The sequence below is a fragment of the Varroa jacobsoni genome, unplaced genomic scaffold, assembly GCF_002532875.2.
Source record: "Varroa jacobsoni isolate VJ856 unplaced genomic scaffold, vjacob_1.0 scaffold_1125, whole genome shotgun sequence".
Classification (NCBI taxonomy): Eukaryota; Metazoa; Arthropoda; class Arachnida; order Mesostigmata; family Varroidae; genus Varroa; species Varroa jacobsoni.
In genome coordinates, this window is record NW_019214027.1 from 150,620 (window position 1) to 161,970 (window position 11,351).

An 11,351-nucleotide genomic window follows, 5' to 3' on the forward strand; every position below is an offset into this window, starting at 1 on the left:
ACACTTATCTATTCCTATTCATCGAAACCTGTGGAAGACTGTGATAGATGAATGATAGGATGATGAATGATTGAAGTACAGTACAATCTTAATAAAAAATAAGCATTTTGTGTGTACATCTGAGTGTGTAACGCAGGTATTATAGTTGAGTGAAGCGATGGAAGCGGCGGCTTCAACGAAGGTATTATTAATATGGGTTCGGTTGTTGTAGGATCCGTCCGTATCGAACAAAAACAGCATTAGCTTCTGAACAGGTTACAATAATACTGATTAGATCTGGTTAGATTTGCCTCTCCGGCCATGATGGCTTCTTCGCTAAATAATGCACAATGCTACATAGGTCTAGCAGATCGAAGAAAGAATGCGACAACGTTAGCTTCAGAATCCGATATGCCTGAACGATGCGTGTTACGATTTTTTTTTATTCCAGCCTAGTATAGAAAGAAGTGCTCAGTGGTGTACATAGTAGGTTCAACACGGTAACGAGAGAAAGTAGCGCCTTAAAATTTCACGTTATAATAATCATACACGCTGACCATGTACGAAGAATAGCATGAAGTGGTAGCTATATTTAGAAAAGTTTAATGCATATATATACCATACAAATACAGTATAATCGTTATTAACGAAGTAATCGTGTTTTTTAAGGATTACGTTGCACGCAAACTAGGCGTATCCGGGTTTAGTTTCAATAAATGGACGGACAGATGCTCCATGCTACGCTGGTGTACGGCTGGGAGTGGGTCCGTGTGTGTGTCTGTGTGTGTGTGTGTGTCTCTGGGTGTGTGTGTGTGTGGGTGTTTCTGTGGGTGGGTGTGTGTGTGTGTGTAGGTCTGTCTGTGTGTGAGTGTGTGTGTACGCGCGCGCGCGCGCGCGCGTGTGTGCGCGTGCGTGTTTGACCACATCATAACTATATATATATATATATATTATATAATATATATATATCCAATACCGTTCTAACTGAAAGTATGAATAGTTGTCACAGTACTTCGGTCGACGCAACGCGCAGTTACGTAGCTGGCATTGTCACTATCCATGGACACGACGATAGCATATATTGTTACAATGTTGTCAGATTTATGTAAACGTGGACAACAGTAACAATAACAAGTCGACAAGTATCCGAAAGTGCTTCGAGCTGCTGCTATTTACGAATTAGAATTGAGCTTATGAGGAATCGACCCCCTCCTCAAACGACATGCGCAGACGACATACACCGATATATGTACAACGTCAACAATACAAACGTTCGTTGGGTCAAACATCTCAAATGAATCGCTTTCTATTATATATTTAGGATCAGTTCATATTTTGCTAATCTGAGACAGAAAGAGAGTCTATATATAGATTTGCATTTATTGCTAATAATAAATATATATATATATATATATATTTATGAACGTAACGGTGTCTTATTTAAATTCAACTAGTATGTAATATCAGTTGACAAGCGCTTCGAAACTGTGGCGCGTTCGTACGTGTACGGGTCTATATAATTTCATTAGTTAAACAAACTATTCCTCTCCAGTTGGCTGAATGTTCAATCTGAAAGTCTTAAAATAAAATGTATGCCGTACAGTGGCACATAATGATAAAAATAAGCCTCACGTAATAGTTGTGTAGGAACAAATGTTGCACGTTTCAATGCAGTGTCCACTGGAATAGCGGACGGGCAACGCCGAAGATTTGGTACCTCGGGATCTCTGATTTCGTAGCAAAGGTGCGGACATTTCAGGCTTTGTACTTGCAGGTTTGCCATGAAGTTTATTATTACTTCGAACGATAAAACGCTTCGCCTTTTATTGTTCGAGTTCAGACCTAGTGATCAAATGAAAGAACACAGGCAACATGTAACAATGTAGACAGCGTTTCCATCCGTTCAATGCTCCTTCGTGTCTCGGGGGAGGGGGGAGGGGGTCATTTCAGGATTTTTATAAATATGTACACATTTTGGGTTGAACATATATATTGTCAGAACGTAATACGCACCATGCAGTTGATTGCATTCAATGTACCACGTCGTTAGCTAGATATCAGTTCTTGCTTTCTAGCCCAGCATTTGGAACACATCCAATAATGAAAGGCCACTCGCTCTTACTTTAGGCTGTCTCGCACAGTAATGAATAGTAAAATGAACACATTAACGGCAGGTAAGAACGGACACGGTCGTTTTGTCAGAGAAAACATAATTTAATCACGAATTCGGCGTGGCTGAATACGCTTTACGTATGTATAGGTGGCACGTAGTGAAGGCGTAAAAAAACAGTCAGGTGCTTCGTTGTTACGTATGATACAACTCTAACTCATTTTTCTACCAAGTAGCCCTGAACAAACAAGGGAACTCCGCGTATTTAGAAGGCTGAAGCAAGCGTAAAGTCTTATAACACCCTTTGAGATGAAATCGTTTGTTAGCAAACATCATCAAGTGTTATCCGAACGAAGCTATGTACACACGCTAAAGAAAGATCCGAGACCACTGTTTCGTCCTCACTGCGTATAATACCATCACATCGGTACCGTTTCAAACCAATTTTTGTTTGCACTACTTCTACTGCAATCAGTACGGCATAATGAAATGAGAGTGATCAAAATGGTGCCAACTATAATAAATAGTAATTGTCTGCTGCGTTGTCGGAACTTCGTACTCATCTGATAGTAACGTAGATAATTAATCAGTATCGCACATGTTTCATTTATGGTGGCGCTGTTGGAACAAAATATGAATTTGGATCGATCTTGATCGAGTAATATCAGGAATGAAGCAACTCGGAGCACAAACATGGCTTGGAGACGCATCGTTTCGTGTCTGTGATTTGCAACCCTATTGCTCCTAAGTAAAATTCTTCACCTAAGAGGCTATCTTCCTTAAAATCACGAGAAACGTTAAGATCACCTCAGTAAATGTCATAAAAATGATTTAACCGAAAATTCTACGTACAACTCTCTAAAACCATGACAGAGTACCACAGATCAGTACGAAGACTACAGCGGTGATTGAGGTTTTAGCACTGGTTTGGAAACTGGATAATAGCCAAAGGGTTGGTGATTTGTATTTGAAAGCGAATTACGGGACCTGAGCGGTCTAAATGTTTATTGTTAGTTAAAACTACTGAGTCTTCACCTTTTAAAGCTAGCATAATTTAGGTCAAGTTCTATTTTATTTGGACATTGAGCATCTTGAATCCCAGCTCCATCGTTTTTGGCTACGACTCAAGACTCAAATGATAGCACGGATACAGCTTGAACCTAAGTACTCGTTCATGGTACCGCTCTAACGCTCGTACCCCAGTCGAAAAAGGTACTAAATTTAGCCCTTTGGCACATGTAAAGGTTGAAAATTGAGAATAAGATATTCTTATAAGTAAGTGAAGTGTGTACTGTTCTAAACTCCTCAAATAAGAATTTGTGTATCTATGGGGTTATTATTAGTTACGCAAATTAAAAGATTAGCATTCATGCTTCGGCTCTATATTAATTCTTTCTCTGAATCACGCACTTCCGACCTTATGACCTTTACGCGATAGGTGCATCCTATAAAGCACAAGCAGCCACCGTTGCTCTCGTAGCGGGTGGGCTTTGTGTTATGCTGGCCTAAAGCTTGCTTCTGCTCCTTTTGCAGTTGGGCACCTATTCGCAATACCGTTTACAGTCGAGTTTGAGTACCTCAAAAAGTTCATGGTCTCGACGAGAATTTTGTTTAGTCACCCTGTTTGGAGTCGACCGTTGGTCACCGGTCAACTCTGATGGTACCGTTTTTATGTGACATACATCCTGTACGTCAGACCATCATTGCGTTGTACTTGGCAGTTCTTGTACGTGACAATTTAGCCGAGTGTACATTGTATTACGAGTACGAACGCCTTTTCATATTACCTTTTCAATCCATTTTCCTCCTCAAAGGACAGACAAACATATTAGGAGACCCGGTCCCTTGCCTTACGATCTACTGGCACTTCGCAAAACGTTTAATCTACGCAAATACACTAATATGAGAATATCTTCTCGGGTAAAATCGGTTTATTGAAAGACGTTCTGCTCATAGTAACCCTCGATGATCTTACTGATCTGGCTCACTTCGAAAACACTGCCAAATAATATTCGGGCCAGTTCGGAAGCACGGCTGTATCCGGTATTAACATATATACGGGACTGATCGGAGCTCAACTGCAATTGGCTTCCGATTTTTAATTCCTTAGATTCAGCACCTCCCTGCAAAGAAAAAAGTTATTTCTCCTCTGGAAGTACATAAGGACTTTTATGTGCCGCACTGCCAGGACGTTTTATGATTGCAGCAGAGGTGACGCTGATTGAGTACCGGCTTGTTGCCTGAGATACATCTAAAAACCTAACTTAATAAACATTACCATGTACCTAAGACCTGTAGCATAGCTTTGCTATGATTTTTCGGATTACTCGAAATGTTATAGCATACGTATTTGAATACATACACGTTTATGGCTACATGAGAGCAAAACGCGTAGTTATAAGGTGCTCGTTCTTGCTAGCCAACGCCAACACCAAGACAGCCCGCTTCAAAAGTGAGGCGGCTGGCGATATGAGCACGAGCAGCCTGGTCGTCAAGTGCATGGGGTGACGTGGATCGCCCCATGCACTTCACGACCCATGAGGCGGGTCGAGCAATTAGAGCGTGTGAGTGAAGATAGCACGTGGTAAACCGACGAGAAGCATAACGGTTTCTGCGAGAAACGTCACAGGTGTGGTTCAGTTTACGTGCGCACGACACGACTACATAGCAAATTTCCAACGGAGAACTATACAACCTTTTTCCTCCGAAAAAAGCTGCGTACCGACCAAGCAAAAAGGAACACCTGTTGCTGTTTAGAGAGAATATATCAACGCGCAGAGTCTTTAGACTGCGTTTGTTAAAGCAAGACAAACCGGAGCGGCAAGCTTTAGCTGCGTTGCCATTGTGACGCTAGGCAGCACTGCAAACTCGCAAGCCGTATGCCCCTGTTTAAAAATATCAGTTCTAGTGCATCAATAAGGTGCACCCAAAGGCAAGTCCTCGATGGGTAGCGCTAATACGCACGTTGCAAAAAGGATAGACGGCTAATGGGTACATCCTCACATCGGGTCAGTCCGAAAAAATCACGACTAATCCTTCAGCTCATAACCTATTATTATATTCCCAACCTGTCATGGCGTGCTTATTTCCGGACAAATGGATATAGATTAGAGCACGCGAGTGCGTACACTGTCGCGATGTGTGTCGACTTGCAAGAGAAAGCCATCGAAGTGCGCCGGTACGCTGACCAAGAATCTGCGAATCCGTCGCTGAAGAAAAATGGCCCCCGTTGTGCAGAGCATCCAACAGCAGTGTTGGTAACTGCCACCACGACAATAGGGTGTGTTTTAAAACGCCGGAAGGTCAGCATGCGCGAGCCTATCATCTTGAACTTGTGCTACATGGCATCGAAAACCGAAGTCCGCATTTTGCCGACTGCGCGTGGTCGAAGTCTTTTGATAAACAAGTGCTTTCTGGTTGAGGTTTTCAAGTGCTTGCTCCGGCCAGCTAACGACAGAGCTAGTCAGTCCGCTTCACATCTAGAGTTTCTGCCTTCGAAGTTCCGTGTTTGCGAAAAACCGCTATCGTGAGTCCATTCTAGAAAACACGGAACGAAGCGAACAACAAACGGCCGATACATGCACAACTTTTCTATCAAAAGCACTTGAGCAACACTTGTACGACCACCGCCTTATGGGTGTGTGCTTGACAAGTTTATCTATTATAAGACGCGCTGTACCACGCTTGCGCTGCTTGAAGCCGTCCTTACCACTCGTATACATCGCACTACGTAGGCAAAATATTTGATGGCTGCGACAGTATATTCAAGATTTATATTGAACGCAGTTTACTAACATTCATCTTGCTTAGCACCAGACCCCATGTCCAAGAGATGCAAAACCCCGGTGCACCATTACCGACGCGTATTTTCCACTCGCTTCCAAGACACGCTTTTGTGCCGAGAGTCACCAGAGGCTTATTTAAAAAAGAAAAAAAAAATTAAAAAGAAACATTTTTTTTGCTGGAATTCGAGTGCATAATATGACATGGTATCCGCCACAATTGGATCTGAACTACACCGAAGCCTATTCAAAATCTGCAAGCCACCCACCTGAGCTGAACTTCCTACCTTCGACTGTCTTCTAAAGATATAGGGATTTTGTAAGCGTCACCTTCGGAGGTCGCAGTCATCGATTTAAAAAATAAAAAAATAGTTGACCATACGACAACAAGCTGAACATTGTTTATCATTATAAATCTATAAATGCACTGCACGTATTAATTGTATCTAGACATTTTCTTTTGGTTCATTAAAGGTAGTCGGGTTTTCTCAGCAGGGCCCAAACCACCATACTAAATAATGTGCTTTGTACATAGACTTTAGCTCTACGACCCTCAACATTGTTTAAGCGTATAAGCTATGCAATGGTGCTCCGTATAGGTTGAATTGGAATTAACGCATCCATCACACACGCGTGTTGTGTTAGCATTTCAAAGACATTGTTTGTTTCCAAACTTCTTTTGTTTTTATTATATAGTATTAGCTGCCTTCCTTAAAATGAAAGCATTTTGAAATTAGCCACCGCGTCCTTAACCTCTGCACAGACGCCATAGGTATCTTACAAAGGAATTTCTACGTAATATATAGATTTTGCTTCAAATTTATACTTATGAATTACTTAGCCCTGAATTACCATAATACTTACCATATGTCTGAAAATTAGCAGGGGTGGTGAGGCTTGGCCGCCGCCATTAAGGGCTCAGACTGTGCTTGTTATAGTCGAGCTTACCTACTGCATTAGTACCGCGATAGGAGCTCATTGGCTTCATACTTTACGGATATTTAGACAAACAAACAGTTCCGTGTAGTCAAGCTTGAAATGGTTAGTTATAACCATTGAAAATCAACCTTTTTTGTTTAAACATCACGCATTCATGATAAACACATTTCGGAAATGAATGCGGTACCACGTAATCTTTTGTTGGAAGGATGCCCCACGACAAAACACAACCGGAATTTGTTGGGCCAGCTTGCATTTTACCCATAATAAGAGTTTTGTACAATGTGCAACCTAGCAACTTATTTATGAGAAATTTAGGCAAGTAGACTGAGGGAGACTGAAAGTAGGCAGACTAAAAATAGAGCTAAATAAGCGTATTTAAGGATGCTCTCGTTAGAGGATTATCTGTTTCACAAAGAACTCCCTATGAAGTACCTTCACTACGTACAAACCATCATATATGAAAATTAAACTGTATTCTAGGAGGAGGAAATAAGGTGGACGTTTTGATGCTTTTACAGATATCTATAGTAGGCAAAAACCTCGAGTAGTAGAATATCTGTGGCTTTGCACTAGGTAGCCTAGAAACCCAACGACAATTTAGGCATAATAGATCCAAATTGTTCCCAGCGATTTCTGACAAAGTTGAAAAACTCAATTTTCCCACTCCTTCGTACTACTGAACGAGAGAATAAAAACAATTTGCAGAAAACAAAATACCGGAAAAAATACCGAAATATGTATATAGTATTATACAAAAGCAGCAGAAGTCGAGCAGCATTTGGTTACAACAACTGATACAGTGAAAACATCGCTGAAAAGCCCTAGGGAAAAAGTTGGAGCATGAAACAGAATAGGTGCGCCGTGGTACGAATGAAAGCACTTAGCGGCTGAAAAGAAAATAGGAAGGAGTTCAATAACGATATAGGTGGAACAGATCAAGTCTCAGATGTGTGTTGAGTGACACCCGGCCATGTCAGCTGTGTTGGTAGAAAGTGATAAAAGAATTACACCCACATAACGAAGAACAAATAAAACAAAAAGTGTAGATATGAACTGTCAACTTCAGTCAAGGATGATATAGGAGTGAGGAATCGGTACTCGCTACTACCGAAGGCCAAGGGCAAAATAAATGGTCTGCCAAACCGAAAAGTAGCTGAAACACACCGTCAAATCGGCAGAAATCGTATCTTTTAGATTATTAAATTTTATTTAATAATAATAAATGATCTCAACAACATATTAAGTGCACGTTAAAGGCGAAACATAACTGCAGACAGCATATTAGCAGAGTTCGTAGAGACGGTGATAAGCACAGGAGTAGCATTGGGGGGTTAATCAAGGAATTGCAAAAAAACTAAGAAAAAAGAGTATGGACATAACGAAAACCGCGGAACACTCACGAATAAGTGCTGTGTATTTAAATTTAACTGGACCTGATATCGTTGCTAAGGCCGTGGCCGATAATCCACCGCGCCTTGTGCAATTAGAAGCAAGACACCCAAGGACGTCACAAAACGGGGACTTTTCTGCGACTCGAAAAAACAGTCACTTCGAACAAAAAAGGCGAATGCGAATCCGAAGGCCGTGCGGCGGTTCGACATAATCCCATCATACTTGGCAGTTTGTGAGATTATAACTGTTTATGTAATTTATGTGATCGAACTTGCATTGGTCGCTTTCTTGCCAGCATTTAAGTAAAAAACTACAATATAAACCTTTGTTAGACTACGGCTTGCCACAATTAACTTCCACTCACCTAACCACCTAATACTTCATATTCCAGCTTCAGTTGTGGGCTCAAATAAAATAATGAAAATCAGAGTTCTAGTTGAAGGTAGGCTATCCAGTCGCAAAAGGCTACCGATAAAACGTTGTTGCAATAATCCGATTCAGTTTTATCCAAAAGTAGAGGCTAAAACCGCGAACATTCAGAGGAGTTCTGTACTAGTTACGGAATATGTATTTACTTAAATAAAAATCTGATACAGAGGCTGATATCCATACACAGAAACAGACAACGAAACGACAACTGACCAAAAGAACCTCAGAGTGCGTAACTGATACCAAAATTGGTAAAGCCAAATTAGTTATAAGCAACTATGGCGAACAAATGTAGATGCTTTAAGCTTATTACAACCTAGTTAGCGAAAAATATATGTGTATACAGAACTAGATTTTTATAGGGAAAGAGACTTCGCAAATATGTGTAGGTAGAAAAAGCCACAGGTATGTAAAACCTGGAGTTCCACATTATAGCTAGACATTAAAATCAGAATTTTTGAATTTGGCTTCTCGTAGGTCGATGTGACGGCATTGCCAATGGAAAATAACGATAATAATAATAGCAAAAATTAAACACGAATTCAGTGACCCGAAAATGTTACAAGAGATCAATGGGTATTGCATTGAGCCAACATCTTATCCCAAAGAGCCTCAAACCCACAAAGACTCACAAAGGCAACAACCGGTAACGAGGGATGAATCCAGGTTACAAATATCTAGGAAGGGAATTTAGCATGAATGAAATTATATTTATGCCTAATTTCATTCTTACAGATACACAAACCGCGCGAACAATTATAGGGACGGACACACAAAGTGAAAGGACTTAGAAAGGCCCGGACTGGATGAAAATGCGGTTATCGTTTTGTGGTAAATAAGGTGAAAATCTATAATTGTCGACGTCACCGAATGCCTGAATGTAAGCGTAAATTTAGTCAGCAAATCTGACTTCATCCGGTGGACCGTGGCAAGACAAGTGCTGTAGTATGTCTTTAATTTAGCGTCCGCAAGGCACAAGCTAAGACCTCATATGCGAACCAATGACTCCGAATTTTGAAAATCACAAATGATGAGGCTATAGTTTACGAAAAAAACAGGAGTGGCACAACACGAGGTATGACGAGCGGATACTATTTTATATACATGCCTTTTCGATAAAAAAAAAAAAATAGGAAATACATTGAAAACTATGAATATTGGATGAAAAGCATGTATATCTTTATTAAATTATCATAAAATTGTTTATATGTTATAGAACGCACTTTTACTGTTGACTACTCCACCTAACAGTTTCGCGCCATCGGTATGTAAAACGGTATTAAATAGATATAGCAAAACTTGCAATACTGTGTTCATTTGCTCACGTTAAGTAGGCATCATAGAGCGCCAATTAAAAGGACAGTAAAATATAAACAATGTTAGGCCGATAACGATGACAGCATAAAATAAAACACATTGGTTTCCTATGCTTTATGTTGCAGTAAAAAATTTGCCGTGGTGCTGACCTTGATACTCATTTTCTATTTATCACCTTTATATAAAATTTGTTTAGCTTGTACATAGCCGGTACCAGTGATAACGTTGTGTAAAAACCACTAGAATATCGATTTTAATGCATTATTAGTACATACGCACAAAACAGCAGTCACGTTCTCGCCATAGACGTCTGCTCGAGCAGAATCTTTCCGTTTTCATGCCGAAAATCATATTTCGAAACAAATATTTAGATGCCGAAAATATTTAGAACGTTCTATAATGAGGAGATACCGTCAGCGCAAAATTCGTTCATCATATATGTCTCGATACAGAAAACATACACTACCATTCTTACGGGATGTGTATATTACAATAGAAAAATCGTTTAATGAGCGCATTAGCAAAACTAACATAGTAACAGCTTTTTTCATAGTCACCCATCCCCTTCCCCCCTCCCCTCCCCCGCCCCTCTCCCTGCATTTTCTCCGCAACATATAGCAGTTAAGATAATCTCATGTGTACTCCGGGCGTCCACCATCGCTACGTATGAACAAATATCTCTAAAGCGACTTTCAGAGAACAAAAGAAGTCTACCTTCAAATTCGTGCCTCTAAGTTCCATCCTTACACGATATGGGTCTTTAGGTTGTTGTGGAAAAAAATACGCTACATTAAAGATCGTTGACCATTCAACGTTACTCACGAACTTCATTGTTTCATCAGATCACCTAGCTCAACTAGTTCTCATTAATGCTAAGTACATTTCTTTTAATCTTCACATCTGTTACGCAAAAAATACGTAAGTTTTGACAGATGGAAGATGAACTACACAGATAATCTTTGCTTCTAGGCAAATGGGCTAATGGGCTACCAACGAGAAAATGTCATGCATCATTAACTTTATATCGACCCTTTCTACAGTATGGCTACTCAATCATAACAGCTAAAACGTTTAGAGTTCGCTCCTCGGCTCGCTTTTCCCGTTTCGATTCTTCTCTATGAAGTCTATAACATTTTCAAAATTTCTTTCCCCAACGAACTTCACAGGATTCTTCTTATCACCAGTGGGAACAAAGAAGAGAGTTGGATATCCAGTAATGGCGAACTCATCAGGAAACTCGTTGTGTGCAGCGTCCAGTTTGGCTACCTTTAAATTCGTGCCTGCAATAGAACCATGTACACATAGGAGTTCCACCTTACAGGATATAGGTCTACGTTTTTTAGTGTAAATATATTGAAAGAATTTGTTACAATCATAGATAAGCACAGTAATTACGACTG

General features: G+C 40.3%; 2 protein-coding genes and 1 long non-coding RNA gene across 7 annotated transcripts in view; 1 reads left to right on the plus strand and 2 right to left on the minus strand.

Moving 5' to 3' along the window:
• The window catches only part of LOC111266891 (uncharacterized), a 71,282-nt gene extending 61,347 nt beyond the window's left edge, over positions 1–9,935 (plus strand). For all 4 annotated transcript variants that reach the window (XM_086971125.1, XM_086971124.1, XM_086971126.1 and 1 more), the window contains one exon: positions 9,370–9,935. In XM_086971125.1, coding sequence (XP_086827251.1) covers positions 9,370–9,415 — 46 coding nt within the window. In that variant the 3' untranslated portion in view covers positions 9,416–9,935. The remainder of the gene's footprint in view (positions 1–9,369) is intronic.
• On the minus strand, positions 676–9,363 carry LOC147752624 (uncharacterized). Its single transcript, XR_015313584.1, has 2 exons — positions 1,993–9,363; positions 676–1,821 (listed from the first exon to the last, which is right to left on the minus strand). It is a non-coding gene; the product is annotated as an uncharacterized LOC147752624 (long non-coding RNA).
• The window catches only part of LOC111266890 (protein disulfide-isomerase A4), a 5,728-nt gene continuing 4,168 nt past the window's right edge, over positions 9,792–11,351 (minus strand). For both annotated transcript variants that reach the window (XM_022844739.2, XM_022844741.2), the window contains one exon: positions 9,792–11,231. In XM_022844739.2, coding sequence (XP_022700474.1) covers positions 11,023–11,231 — 209 coding nt within the window. In that variant the 3' untranslated portion in view covers positions 9,792–11,022. The remainder of the gene's footprint in view (positions 11,232–11,351) is intronic.